Below are 14,536 nucleotides of genomic sequence, written 5' to 3'. Positions count from 1 at the left end.
TGGCAAGCAAAGACAGCAAGACCTGCATGGCATTGTTGTGTGTGCCAGGAGCAGGCTGTTTGGTTGTGTAATCACAGCCTTGGTGGGTGGGAGAGCCCAGGGTGTGCTCGTCCAGCCAGGATCTCCTGGGCAGGCTCAGGGGCAGGACTCGGTGGTCCCTGTTGGTGATGCAGCTTGCAGGCATGTGGGGCTCTGAACCTGCCTGTGGGAGGGAAAAGCCCAGACTGTATTTCCTCTAATGAGTAGAGAAACATGTCCATGCCCAGAGGCTGCTTGGAAAACCCTTTAAGAGCAGCATAAAGTCCCGGGTGTTAAAAGCCCTGGCCTGGGTGTTAATCCCTGCTGGTAGGGGGAGGCTGGAGAGTGGTCCCTGTGTCACCTTTCCTCTGGGCAGGGCTGGGACAGCAGACTGGCATCTCTAAGCAGGTGCCAGCAGACTTCGCTGGGGTGGTGCTGGTGACTTCTCTGAGGGGCTGAGGGCAGTTTGAGGAGCTCTCTGCCAGCTTGGATGTTGTAATGTCCTCAGCCAGGTCTGTGTTTGGCCTGCCAGAAGGAGCAATGGCACACAAAGGTAGTTTCAAAATATCTTGTTAGTGAGAGAAATTAGTGCCTTGAGGATCTCTGAAATTCCTTTTCTGATGACTCCAGTGTTTCTTTGCACCAGAAATACTGGGGCTCATTGCTACAATTAATAGTCTGTTCAATTCCAATGGAGTTTTATTTCTTTTTATTTTTCTTTTTTTTGTGTGTGTGTCGTGTTTTGTTTTGGTTTGTTTGTTTTGTTGTGGTTTGTTTGGTTTTTTTGTCTCCCACAGTCTTAGGAAAAGTCCTGAGTGCAGTGGGCAGTGCACAGTTACTAATGTCACAGAAGTTCCAGCAATTCCACGGCCTCTGTGAGCAAAACTTGGTGAGTCTGGATCTCTTTTTCCTGGTTTCTGAGAGGATACCTCTGTTTGAACAGGACTACAAAGACTTGGTCAGTGTTAACAGGCTGCAGTCCCTGTGAAAACAAAGCCACAGCCTGCAGTGCCAGCTGGGAGAGGGCTGGGTTAGCACAGAGGTGCCTCCTGCTTCTGAGGGGCTTTTTGAGGCCAACCCCTGAGGATGGGCTGCATGGGGGGACTGTTTGAGAAGTCTGCTCTTGACAACAGCCCTTTGCGTGTGTGGCTGGTGACACTGTCCCCAGGTCACTGGAATTGATCTCTGAGAGGGAATGCAGGGCTTTGCCCTTGCTCACAGCTGACCTGGCTAATGGGGATTGATGGAATCTGTGGTTTAGTTTTCCCCTCAAGCTTTATGGTAATACGGATTTTGCAAACTTCCTCAGAGGTGAATTCCCCTTTAGATGTAAAATAATCTTGGAGAGACTTGAGGAGCAGGAAGGGGTAATGTGCTGCTCCCAGCTGAGCAGCAGCACCAGCAGAGCTTTGTGTGAGCTGCTCGGATCTGATCCCATGCTTTCCAGAGTCTGTGGTGGTGGTTCAGCTGTCCGGGAACTGGGAAAATCCTATTCTTGGAAGAAACTTAAGCCACTTAAAATTTTTCAACCCAGCCTGAGAAGTACTGATGCTTTCAGGTTGTTTTGGGCAGAAATGTAGCAAAATAATTTTGCTCATGAGAGCTCAGTTTGGCTCCTTGGAGTGCTGCACACCCAGGCATCAGAGCTGGGTATCCATTTCCATTATTTCCCCCCCTGAAATGGTGGTCTCTGTGTAAGAAACCAGTGTTGTCACTTCGACTGCCACGCTGGGCACCTGCTGTTGGAGGTTCCTGCTGTGGGGTGAGTCCAGCACTGGGCGTCTGGTTCAGGATTACTCTGATGTAAGGAGGAGTGCAGTCAAGACCTGCTTCCTGAGCTTGGCAGAAATTATTTGGGCTGTAAATGATGGCTTTGTGTGTCCATGCTCAGGGCTGGTGTCTCCTGTGGGTTCTCACTGGGTTTGGTTGCAGGCAGACATAAAAGGGGTGAAGGTGCTGTGCACGCTGCTCTGCTGGGTGTGTTCTTTCTGAACTGGTGTTTTTAATGCTTTTTCCCTTTTAGAACCCTAATGCCAATCCCAGACCCACAGCCCAGGACTTGGCTGGATTTTGGGATCTCCTCCAGCTGTCCATTGAAGACATCAGCATGAAGTTTGATGAGCTGTACCACCTCAAAGCTAATAGCTGGCAATTGGCAGAGACACCGGAGAGAAAGGTGAGTGAGGGGCACTGGGGAGTGGCCACAGCACCTTGTACACATTTGAGGTACCTGAGGTTTGCTTTTGTCTGCAAACAGATGCTCCCAAGGGCTTTTGCCATTCTGCACTTGTCATCTCACAGCCCCGCAAGGCACCAAGGCCATTCCTCTTTGAGTAATAGTGGGAACAGTTTTGTGCAAGGGGAAAAGGTGTTGGATGGAGAGAGCCCAGAGTGGTGAGCAGTGGTCCAGGGGCCTGAAGTGTTCCTAGCACTGTGTAGATGGATTTAACTATCCCTTGTGCCCAAGTAATGTGAGAAACAACTTGAAGCTTTGGAAAATGCAGGAGAGGTGGGTTCTGGCTCTGCCAGTAAGGGTAGGGAGGACTGTGGCTCAGGACATGGTGGCTTATTAAAATTTTGTAGTTCCACATCAAGTTGTCTTTGTGCTGCCTGTACTGTGCTCTGAGCTACAGCTGAACAAGACAAACTGTGAACTCCAGGCCACTCCAGAATAACCCTGTACCGTGGAAGTTGCATGGAGGGGAGGGTTAGGCTGGATAACAGGAAAAGGTTCTCCCCCCAGAGGGTGCTGGGCAGTGCCCAGGCTCCCCAGGGAATGGGCACGGCCCCGAGGTTGCCAGAGCTCCAGGAGTGTTTGGACACTACTCTCAGGCACAGGGTGTCCTGCAGGTGTCCATGCAAGGGTTGGACTTGATTGTCCTGGTTGTGGATCATCAGCCCCTGGATTGTGGACTTCCATCCCAGGAAATGTCCAAGGCCAGGTTGGACAGGGTCTAGTGGAAGGCATCCCTGCCATAGCAGGGGGTGGAACTGGATGATCTTCCAACCCAGACCATTCTGTGATTCCATGATTGTTGTGGGTCCCTTCCTATTCAGGACATTCTGTGATTCCATGAAATGCAAAAAGGCTCCTTGCAGAAACAGGGGCAGTTGATTTTGAGGGGTGTCTGGCTGCAGAGCTGCTCCCCCAGACACCATCCCCGTCCCTCCGCAAGGCCCCCCCAGGGCCAAGCCGGACCCAGCTGCACACGTTTGTATCAGGTTTTTCCTTGCTGTCTCCCTAAAGGAAGAGAAGAAACCACCCCCTCCAGTGCCAAAGAAGCCGGCCAAGTCCAAATCGCAGCTGGGCCGGGACAAAGGCTCCGACCCGGACAAGCAGCGGCAGGAGGCGCGGAAGCGGCTGATGGCGGCCAAGCGCGCGGCCTCCGTGCGGCAGAACTCGGCCACCGAGAGCGCCGACAGCATCGAGATCTACGTCCCCGAGGCCCAGACCCGCCTCTGAGCCCAGCCACGGCCAGCCCGCGGCTTTTATAAGTCATTAAATGGGAAAAAAAAAGGTTCTCTCGAAACTAGTGTGATTTATTCAGTCTAGAGACAATGAGCCATCCTTGAAAAGGGCTCCTGAGTTGGCTTTTTTCTCTCTCAGCTTTAAGTAATGAAGATTTTAACAAAAAAAATACAAACAAAAAAAAATTTTAAAAAAAGAAAAAATGCCCCTCGTTTTCTCCCCAGCTGTGGTGTTGCTGAATGGACTGGACAGACTCCTGGGAACTCCAGCCCCTCGACTTGGAACTTCAGTCTTTTTACTTGTTCTATCTCGTCCCTTCCTATTCAGGACATTCTGTGATTCCATGAAATGCAAAAAGGCTCCTTGCAGAAACAGGGGCAGTTGATTTTGAGGGGTGTCTGGCTGCAGAGCTGCTCCCCCAGACACCATCCCCGTCCCTCCGCAAGGCCCCCCCAGGGCCAAGCCGGACCCAGCTGCACATGTTTGTATCAGGTTTTTCCTTGCTGTCTCCCTAAAGGAAGAGAAGAAACCACCCCCTCCAGTGCCAAAGAAGCCGGCCAAGTCCAAATCGCAGCTGGGCCGGGACAAAGGCTCCGACCCGGACAAGCAGCGGCAGGAGGCGCGGAAGCGGCTGATGGCGGCCAAGCGCGCGGCCTCCGTGCGGCAGAACTCGGCCACCGAGAGCGCCGACAGCATCGAGATCTACGTCCCCGAGGCCCAGACCCGCCTCTGAGCCCGGCCACGGCCAGCCCGCGGCTTTTATAAGTCATTAAATGGGAAAAAAAAGGTTCTCTCGAAACTAGTGTGATTTATTCAGTCTAGAGACAATGAGCCATCCTTGAAAAGGGCTCCTGAGTTGGCTTTTTTCTCTCTCAGCTTTAAGTAATGAAGATTTTAACAAAAAAAATACAAACAAAAAAAAATTTTAAAAAAAGAAAAAATGCCCCTCGTTTTCTCCCCAGCTGTGGTGTTGCTGAATGGACTGGACAGACTCCTGGGAACTCCAGCCCCTCGACTTGGAACTTCAGTCTTTTTACTTGTTCTATCTCATGAGAATTATTAGCTTGTTTACAAGAAGAGGACAAGAAAACACGAAGCCTTGAGCACTTGCCATGCTGTGTTCTTCCTCCTCCTCAGATCTGTTCTGCCCTTCTCATCCTTTATTTTTCCTTCCTCCTGCTCCCGTTCTCCCAGCCTTTGCATGGTTTCAGTTCCCGTGTCTGGAGCCCCCTGTCCCCGCAGAGAACACCCATGGTGTGTCATTCCTGCTGCCCTCTCCAGCCAGCAGCCTGCTGGGCTTTGTGTTCTTGGGACGGGGATGCTGGGCCAGGGAGGACAGGCACAGCAGGCCCTGTGCTCCGTTTGTTGGAGGGAGAGGACGCCGGGGCTGCGGAATGTGGGGTTGAAATGCAGCCCAGAAGCAAAATGTGCAATAAACCTGGCGCGGGAGAGCTCCGGGCACAGGAGCTGGAGGAGCACAGAGCACATCACTATGGTTTCCCTCCTCTTCCCGTTGTCCCTGGCTGGCTGGGAGAGAGGAGCTGCTGCAGCAGGGGCTGTGGGGTCAGTGTGGCCAGGAGGGTGTACATATGCACATATACACTTAGGAGTACCTGTATAGTAATTCCTACACACGGATCCTGCCCACGCCGCCGCGGAGCTGGGCAGATGTATAGCATATATTTTTACATGTACTATATCTAGATGTGTGTCCAAGTGTGTGTAAAAATATATACCCTGTGTGTAAGCAGATGACTATTTTTTCCTTATCTCCCTGCTCTCTGGGTAGAGGAAGGATTGCTAAATATTTTTTAGCCCATTTTTTCTTCCCCTTCGTAGGTCTCCTTTCCGGTCTGGCTCCTCAAAGCCAGAGCTGCCACCCCCTGATTCTTTGCCACCCTCTCACACAGAAGGTTTTTGTCCCATCCTGAGGGATCCTGCTGGGGATTTTTTTTTTTTCCTCTTCACACTTTTGAACAAGTTGGGAGATTGTGTGCTACTGTCATGGGGGTGGAGGTGGAATCCCACTGGTTTCGGTGAGAGTGTTGGTGATCCAGAAGGCAAAAAATAAATAAAAGTGAAATCCTGAACAATGCCTGCTGCCCATTGTGTGCTGTCTGGGCTGTCCATGAACGCTGCTCTGAGGTCTCTGCCCCCAGCCATACAATTCCCAAAGCTTGGCTGTGCTGGGATTCAGACTGGGCTGGAGGTGGGGGTCAGACTCTGCTCCTGGGGACGAGTGGAAGCAGCCTCACATTGCCCCGGGGGAGGTTAACATTGTATATTGGGGGAGAGTCCTTCATGGAAAATGGGGTCCGGGCTGCCCAGGGCAGGGCAGAGTCCCCAGCCCTGGGGGTGTTGGAAGGGTCTGTGCAGGTGGCACCTGGGCGTGCGTGGGCACAGCGGGGTCTGGCAGCAGGTGGGATTCCTCTGGGAGGCCTTTCCCAAACCTAAAGGTTTCACGGGGGCAGAGGCTCTGTTGGGTTGCACGTCGGGTTTCGGGGCGGATGCAGCTTTGGGGATCACTGGCAGAGAATGGGGGTTAATTTATTTATTTAACATTTACTCTTCCCCACTGCTGCTCACAGCGTGGTCAAGCTATCCTTGCTGCCCTGGGCTGGGCTTGCTCATAATATTTATGTTCTTATATAATATGGATTTGTATGTGTGTATATATATATATATATGCATATATTTCAACATGTAAGTGAATTTATGAAGCTGTAAAAATTAATTCATTTTAATATGGTTTTGTATCTTATAATGTTTTAAATTCCCCTACATGTATTAAAATACATATGCAAATACAGAGGTAGAGTTACATAGTTCTATATGTGTATACAAGTAAATATGTGTAACACGTGTACAAAAATGTGTTAACGTGTTTAGACACACCTTTTATAAATGAGAGAATTATTTGTTGCCGATATTTAGCACCCCTTCTGTCAGGAATTTCAGGCCCACCCCGGTATCCACCTGTTGTGAGCCCAAAGGACACGGGCAGCCAATCACGGGGCTGCCTGGGATCACGTGGGGATGGTGGTGTCACGAGATGGCTGCTTGCCAATCACAGCGCGGCGTGACGTTTAACAAAATGGCTGCGCCCTGCCATAAGATGGCGGGCGAGACAAAATGGCCGCTCCCTATGGATATACAAAGGGGTGAGGCCGTGCGTCACAGTACTTCCGCGCCCTATCAACCAATCACAGCGCAGGACGTACTGCGGCGGCGAATGGCCGTGAGGCTGCTGGGAGAGGGCGGGGCTTGAGAGGCGGTGGGCGTGGCCTCCTCGTGTGGGCGCCGTGCCCGCCCGTGTCCCCGGCCCGTGTCCGTGTCCCGTGTCCTTGTCCCGTGTCCGTGTCCGGGTTCCAGGTCCCTGCCCGTGTCCGTGTCCCCGTCTCGGCCGGGCGCCGCCGCCCCGCGCTCTCCGGCGCCGGGATCCGCTCCCGGCTCTTCCCGCGGCCTTCCCGGGCCCAGCCGCGGCCGCGCGGGGCCCGTTCCCTGGGGATGCCCGGAAACGCCCCGCGGCGCCGGCTCTGCCCGGCACGGCCCGGCCCCCGCCCGGAGCGGGACAGCGCCTGGACAGCTCCCGCCTCCGTCCGTGCGCGGGGGTCGCGGTCCGGGGCCCCCGGGGGTGCTCAGTGGTCTCCATGCTCAGCGGTCCCAGATCCCCGGGGGTGCTCAGCGGTCCCGGGAATGCTCAGCGGTCCGGGACCCCCGGGATGCTCAGCGGTCCCAGATCCCCGGGGGTGCTCAGCGGTCCCGGGAATGCTCAGCGGTCTCTGCTGCCTGCGCTGTTGTGGGCACAGCCCTGCCCCAGCCACAGGGGAGCAGCTGCCAGGGGGGTCTCCTCACCCACTCGTGGGGAGTTATGGGGCAGGGTTGGCAGTGGCGGAGTAGTTGGAGAAGTCGGAAAGGCTGGGAGAGCTGGGAGTGTTCAAGCTGGAGAAGGGAGTGCTCCAGGGAGACCTCAGAGCCCCTTTCTGGGCCTGGAAGGGCTCCAGGAGAGCTGGACGGGGACTTGGGACAGGGGATGTGAATGGCTTCACATCACCAGAGATCTGGGATATTGGGAAGAAACTCCTCTCTGTGAGGGTGGGGAGGCCCTAGCACAGGGTGCCCAGAGAAGCCGGGGTTGCCCCATCCCTGGAAGAACCAAAGACCAGGCTGGACGGGGCTTGGAGCCCCCTGGGATCGTGGAAGGTGTCCCTGCCCTGGCAGGGGGCTGTGCCTAAATGGTCTTTACGGTCTTTCCAACCCAAACCACCCTGGAAGTACGGGAAGTACAGAGTGTTAATGAGGCCACTGTGTGTGCCTGGTCAGAGCCCGGGGCCTGGGGGGCTGCAGGGCTGGGGGCCCTTCTGGAGAGCCCTCGCTGCCCCGGGGGGCGGTGGAGGGGCGTGGGGCCGGCAGGACAGTGCCTCCCCCTGTGCCCCACGCGTCCCTCGGAGCCCCCGGGAGCTGCTGCTCCCTGCTGGAGCTGCCTGGGCTTCCCGGGCCCTGCTGGACCCCCGTGTGCGCTCAGGGGCCGCGAGGTCTGCCTGGGGCCACAGGAGGGGCAGCAGAGCTGTGGTGGCCCCAGCTGTGACCCCCCTGTCACAGTGCAGACCTTGTCCTGGCTCCAGCCCCCCACTCCCCATGGGAATGTGCCCCATCCCACATCTCTGACCCCGAGCACAAAGCCCATGGACAGTGGGGGACACCCGAGTGCTGCTCCAGAGTGGCCCAGGGGTTTCTCCTAGGGGTGGAGAACGAAGTGAGGCACCCACACATGACACAGCTCACTCTGACACACAACTCATAGTTAAAAATAACAACCAAAACTAAAAAAACTTTTATTTGACAATAGAAAAACAAAAATATATTTACAGTAGCTTGTTATTTCTCCATAAATTTAATTCCAATAACTCCTGCCCTCCCAACTCTCTGGTCCATCCCAGGGCAGCAGCACCAGCCCCTGGCACAGGCACAGCTCTGGGGAAGGAAACCACTTGGGTTTGCCTGGGGCAAGAGAGCAGGAGACCAAACAGCCTCTCCCTCCCCCGGGGCAAGGGACAGAGCCGCAGGAGGGTGACGTGGTGAGAGTCCCAAAATCGAGGACTTTCCCGGGAAAGGAGACAAAGGGCAAAGGAAGGCTGGACACAGAAATGGAGGTGGGGGTGAGAGGCACATGATGGGCAGCGAGGGGCCCCAGCACTGCACAGGGCCCCACAGCAGCCCCTCCCTGGCACCTGCCTCTGAAGGAACGGGGTGCGGGCACACACCAGTCCCCCCGATCAGTGCCCTTCCCTTCCAGCCCCAGCCTGTGCTCTCCCCCCGCCCCGCAGAGCTCCCCGTGCTGCGGCTTTACCCCCTCCAGCCCTCACCTCCATCTGATCCCCGGGCACCGAGGGGATTAGCGCTGCCGGGCCAGGCACAGCGCTGACCCACATCCCACAGGGAGGGACAGCAAGCGACAGCCAGCCAGGAGCTGCCCCTGAGCCCAAAAACTGCCCCAGAGCCCCGAGCCCCGCAGGCCCGGCCACCCCAGCACCGCCAGTTTGTCACTAGAGGTCCCCAGCACCGCACAGCCACGCTGCGAGGGGAGGGGACAGCGAGCGACATCTCCGTCCTCCGCCGCCTCCCAGGAACCCCGCGCTGCACTTGCAGGACGCACATGGCCGTGCCTGCACCACGCCTCTTTCCAAAGGTTTTATGGAAAAAATAAAATAAAATAAAAAAGGAAAGGAAGTCGGGTAAAAAATTCACAGTCTCAGCTGTGCCCGGGCTTGGCCACGCGCTCACTGCTCCGGGCACAGCGTGCACACATTCGGCTTGAACTCGAGGGGAACGCAGGGAAGGTGTGGAAATGCTTACCGATTAAAAAAAAAAAAAAAAGAAATAATCATGTCATAAATCACAATTAAAGGGAAAATGTTTCAACAAAAAACTTGCTAAACAGCACCATAGAGATTTCTACTGGCAGCATCCAGAACAACCTAAAAAGGAAGAGGAGGGTCCTATTTTTTCCATGACAAAATGCCACAGACTCCATGTTTCCAGTTCATCTGTCCTTTGCCCTTCCCGGGGCAAGGCAGGCCCCCTGGCCAGCACCGGGAAACAGAAAGGCCCCCAAAACAAAAGGGGGGCCGGGGGGAAGGGTGGCAGGGGGAAAGGATCAGGTATTTGGGAGACAAAGCTCTTCAGCCACAGTCCTACTGGCATTAAAATAACCAGGTTCTCTCTGTCTTCCTGGAGGAACGGTGCTGGCTGGACCCTTGTTTGCAGGAGAGGAGATCAGCAGGTTTTCCAGGGAGCTCCCGTGCCCGCTCGGGCCGTGCGGCAGGGACAGGGCGCTGAGCTCTGGGCTCACACCGGGGCACCGTCCTCGGCAGCCAGGGCATCTCCAGGGAGGATGGCGGGTGGGACCGGCCTTCCTCTGCCGCCTTGGCTGCTGAGACACCAGAGCCCCCGGGGGCAGGAGCGCTCCGGGATGGGCTGTGGGGGTGAGGCAGAGGCCGGGCGGGTCGGGCCCCCCGGGGAAGGGCACCCTGCGGGACCCAGCCCGGGGTTATTTGGAGGCTCCGGGGGGCTCGGCGTGGGGAGCCAGGGGCAGCTGCCCCCCCTGCCGCTGCCGCTCCAGCTCGGCCGCCTTCTGCAGGGCCACCTCCACCAGCAGCTGGAAGCTGCTAAAGTCGTCCCCGAAGAGCTCGGGGGGCGTCGGGGGCGGCGTGTTGAAGAGTCCGGGAGTGGGGCTGCCCGCCTCGGCCCGCGCCAGCAGGGTCAGGGTGCTGCCGGGCCCGGCCCTGGGCACGGCCTCGGGCCCGGGCGGCTTCTCCCACTCGGGGCTGTGGGCGCTCACCACGGCCAGCGCCCGCGCCGGGTGGCACAGTACCTGCGGGCACACCGACATCGACAGCACCTTGGAGGCGCCCGCGGGCGGCACCACGAGCACCCCGGGGCCGGCGGCAGCGCCCCGCGGCACGGCCGCGTCGCCGGCTTTGCCCCCGCGGCGGGAGATGGTGAACTGGTTGGGGTCCTTGCCGTCCTTGCGCAGCATGTCGGGGAGCAGCCGCCGCCGGGCGTTGATGAACCAGTTACAGATCTGCCAGGAGAGAGGGCGCAGGGGATCAGCCGGGGGCTGCAGCCCCGGGGCAGGCCAGCAGCAGCTCCCCCAGAGCAGGCGAGCAGCTCCCAGAGGCTCCCCCTCAGCCCTGCACCTCCTTCCCGTGCGGCCCGCAGAGGCACAGCCAGCGCTGGCACCCACGGAAACCCCAGCACCGGCTGCTTCCTGCCCGCCCGGAGCAGCCCCTTCCTCCCTGCGCCCCGGCCCTGCCAGCCCCGCTGCGGCACCGTGCCCGCGGCTCCTGCTCCCCATGCCAGCAGCGGAACGGGCACAGCCGCGCTGCCCCGGGGCCGAGCACCCCCAGCGCCGCAGCTGTGCCCGGAGCCCCAGGAGCTGCGGGGGCTCTCAGCAGAGCCCCAGGGCAGGAGGGGCTCAGCGCTGTGCCCCCACTGCAGCCCCCCGGCTGCAGGCAGGTACAGCACAGCTCCTGCCATTCCCCAGCCAGAGCCATGGCATTGCACACAGCCAGCTCGGAGCCCACTCTGCAGGAACCTAGCCTGGGGACAGATTTTCCTTCTCCAGGTGACCTATCCTGCTTGGAGCTCAGCCCTGTTTCCACACTGCTGCCAACCCGAAGAGGAGCACTGAGGCTGCCAGAGCAGATGGGTGGCAGGAGAGCAGCACAGATGGAAAACCCTAGAAGCCATCAGGTGATGGAGCTGCAGCCCCTCAGCCCATAACAGGGCCAGGAATGGGGCAGCAGAGACACCTTCCCGTGCCTCTGCCCATGAGCAGGGTCAGAGCTCACACTAAAGGTTCTCCCAAACAACTGCACAGAATGGAGGCTGCACGTCTGGCAGCTCTTGAGCCTTGGCCATGGATTGTTTCCCCATCTTTATATAAAATGCTACATTTAAATAACTGCCTTCTTCCTAGAAAACAATTAGAAGATAATAAATCAAGGAGGAAAAAAGCCTGATCTTTCCTAAATCAACAGCTATGGAAAATATTTCCCCCAAGGAGAGAGAACTTGCCACAACTTCAGTCACAGCAAGATCTCAGTTGTCATTTTTTTCTTTATGACAGTATTTAGCATTAAAACCTCAAACACACCAGTCTTACTCCCTTTTCTGTTCCACACCCCCTCCCTTGCAGGCCTTAGCTGGGTCCCTGTGACACGATCCTGGCCACCCACCACTCTGATCCCCAACAAGAGAGGTGGACTCCCAAAAAAAAGCCCAACTCCTCAGTGCTGAGAACCCCCAAAATCCAACCTGTCCCCACCAACATGCTCATTCCAGCATTCAATTCCCATTGGAGAATGGGGCACGGAGACGGGGGCACACAGCCATGTGACAGCAGGCACTGTCGCAGGGCTGGCACACACTCTGGCTCTGAAGCAGTTCATTTGGTTTAGTCCATCCCTTTTCCTCCCGCCAGCACACCCCGCTCTGTCCCTGTGGGCAGTGTCTGTCCCCCTGCACTGTGAGAGCAGCAGCTCCTCCACAGCGAGGAAAAGCCCATCCATCCCACAGCTGGGCACGGGCTGGGAAAGCTGCTGCTGTCCAGGAAGCCTCAGTGGGAGCAGGTGCCACCTCCTAGCGCTGGAATTCCTGCGAGGGAGGCACAGGGCTTCCTGCTGTTCCTGATCCCTGGCTGCCAGTGCACAGCTCCAGCTCCCCCGGCCGCTGGAGCAGCCAGGGGGTGCACAAAGAAACAGCTGGGGGGTGGGGTGAGGGCTGGCCAGTGGCTGTGGCAGAGCCCTGCATTCCAGAGGCTTTTTGGAGAGGTCAGATCAGCATCACAGACTGAACCCCACAGCTAGACTGTGTGGTATCCCATTCCTCCAGCCCAGCAGGCAGAGGGAGCATCCCCAGGGGTTCCTGCTGCAGCCCCTCAGGCTGGCAGAAACCCCAGTGCCAGCCCTCAGCTGGCCCTGGGGAATGCCATGGGGCTGGGACCCTCTGCACAGTGGGTGCCAGGGGCACACGCTGGCTGTGGGGTCACCTGAGGCAAACAACAGCTGGGCCACACCTCAACACGAGCCCACCCGTGTGCCAACCCCCTGTGGGTCCCACGGGGCTCAGGGCACCTGCCAGGCCCTGGGCACCCCCCGTGTGCCAGGCACTGTCATGCCAACCCGGGCCAGGACCAGCCCAGCTCCCTCAGCCCAGGCCTGTCACTGCTCCCCTGACTCTCAGCCTCAAGCCTGCCCAGGGGCCCCAGGCTGTCCCCAAGCAGCTGCTGGACACAGTTCTGTGGCACAGCCAGCACTCACAGAAACACATTAAAGTGAAAGAGCAGGTTTGCCTTGCTGCCCAGGAAGAGGGGAAGCAGACAGCTGCTGCCCACACTCGGTGTCTGGGCTAGGACAGCTTGCCAGGACTGTGCTGAGCCACGGGGAGAGGAGCCAGAGGTACAGAGGAAGCTCCAGGAGAGGAGCAAAGCCAGTGGCCCTTGCCTGCTGCCTGCACCCCACTGCAGCCCAGACCCAGAGAACAGAGTGCAGCCCCCACCCTGTCAGGCTGGAGAGGGGGACAGGGCCCAGGACACCAGCATGGAGCATGGAGCACAGGGCCAGCAGCTCCCAGACAGCCCAAACACAGGCAGGGAGCACACCAGAGTGGGAAGGACAAGCACTGCTCACCCCCACTGCTGCCACATGGTGCCACACGGAGAACATCAGCCCACAGCTGGGAGCAGGACAGGGAGACTCCTGGACAGGGCTCCCCTTAATGCAGCTGCTGTAACCAGGACCAGGTGGGCCAGCCAGCACTTAACAGTGCAGGGCACGCCAAGTGCAGCCCAGCCTCTCCCTTTGGTTAAAATCACAGAATATCTTCAGCTGGAAGGGATCCACAAAGATCAACAAGTGCAGCTCCTGGCCCTGCCCAGCCCCAGGGCTGTCCTCTGCCCAGCTCCGTGTGCAGGGGCTGGTCATCCTGCTGGGCCTGTCCAGGGCCACAGGATACAAAACCCTCCCACCTGTGCAGCTTCTACTGACAACGGGGCATTCAGCTGTCCCCACTCCAGTCCCTCCACCTTCTGGCTCCAGCAGAGCTGGTCCCCAGGGCTCAGACCTCTCCCCAGAAAAGACCCTCCCTTCACACAGGTGCCTTTCCTTCCCCAGCATCCCTTCCCTCGCTTCCCTTCCGCCCTTCAGTGGCGAATGATCCTGCCTGCCCAGACCTTTGGGATCCTCGGCGGGGTTCTCCTGTCCCACAGCGCATGGCAGTGTCCCCAGCGGTGTCCCCAGCGGGTGGGGGCCGGCTCCTACCTGCAGCACGGAGAGGCTGGTCTGCCCCGAGAGGCTGAGCTTCTCCTGCTCCGAGGGGTAGGCGTTGAAGCGGTGCTCGTACAGCCAGTCCCGCAGGATCTTCACCGACTCCTTGGGGAGGTTGCCCCTTCTCTTCCTCTTGCACTGCGAGGGGTCAGGGGATGTGGCGCCGTCCTCGTCCCCCGGGTCACTGTCCGACATGGTGGAGCTGCCCGCGGGACCCCCCTGGCTGAAGCCTGGAGAGGGGGAACCAAGGGAGCTTCAGGCGGTGTCCGGTCGGGGGAGGGGAAGGGGCCTCCCACCGACCTCCCCCCGCCTCCCACGGGGGGTCTCACCCCCTCCGGGCCCGCTGGGGGGAATCCCGAGGCAGAGACCCCCGGTGGGGGGTACACACGAGCGGCACCGGCGGGACAGCAGGGGCACCAAACAGAGCCCCGGGGCTGCGGAGGACCTCAGCGCACGCACGGGGCTCGGGGGAACTCGGGGTTCGGGGGGCACCGCAACGGGGGGAAAAAAAAAATCAAGCATGGGATAGGGTGGAGGAGGGGAAGGTAAAAACAAAAACAATCTCAGCAGGAGAAAGAGGCCGGAGCTGGAGAGTGGGAGAGGAACCACGCGGGGTCATTGTGCGGCGGGGATGGAGGCGGGGGCGGCTGTCACGGGCCGGGGCTCGGCTCGGCGCTGCGGGCCGGGGGCTCGGCGGAGCGGGGCGTGCGGCCGGGCCCCC

The 14,536-nt window shown here is 58.3% G+C and overlaps 2 protein-coding genes across 10 annotated transcripts in view; one reads left to right on the top strand and one right to left on the bottom strand.

The window, feature by feature from the left end:
• DLGAP4 (DLG associated protein 4) overlaps positions 1-3,656 on the top strand; it is a 120,141-nt gene extending 116,485 nt beyond the window's left edge. For all 9 annotated transcript variants that reach the window (XM_039699604.1, XM_039699609.1, XM_039699608.1 and 6 more), the window contains 3 exons: positions 816-907; positions 2,042-2,194; positions 3,266-3,656. In XM_039699604.1, coding sequence (XP_039555538.1) covers positions 816-907; positions 2,042-2,194; positions 3,266-3,481 — 461 coding nt within the window. In that variant the 3' untranslated portion in view covers positions 3,482-3,656. The remainder of the gene's footprint in view (positions 1-815; positions 908-2,041; positions 2,195-3,265) is intronic.
• Positions 3,657-8,374: 4,718 nt separating this feature from the next.
• On the bottom strand, positions 8,375-14,536 carry TGIF2 (TGFB induced factor homeobox 2). Its single transcript, XM_039699602.1, has 2 exons — positions 13,810-14,536; positions 8,375-10,571 (listed from the first exon to the last, which is right to left on the bottom strand). Exons 1-2 carry the CDS (start codon positions 14,008-14,010, stop codon positions 10,038-10,040), a joined length of 735 nt encoding a protein of 244 aa, XP_039555536.1. The 5' UTR covers positions 14,011-14,536; the 3' UTR covers positions 8,375-10,037.

This window comes from Passer montanus, unplaced genomic scaffold (assembly GCF_014805655.1).
Source record: "Passer montanus isolate IOZ18808 unplaced genomic scaffold, ASM1480565v1 scaffold136, whole genome shotgun sequence".
Classification (NCBI taxonomy): Eukaryota; Metazoa; Chordata; class Aves; order Passeriformes; family Passeridae; genus Passer; species Passer montanus.
The sequence above is the reverse complement of the archived record's forward strand: the minus strand, read 5'-3'. Positions and strand labels throughout refer to the sequence as shown.

Excerpts from the sequence above, each read along its gene's own strand:
- TGIF2 (XM_039699602.1), bottom strand. The coding sequence starts at position 14,010 with ATGTCGGACAGTGACCCGGGGGACGAGGACGGCGCCACATCCCCTGAC. Across the intron at positions 10,572-13,809 it reads CCAGCCTCTCCGTGCTGCAG|ATCTGTAACTGGTTCATCAA; the intron begins GTAGGAGCCGGC and ends CTCTCCTGGCAG.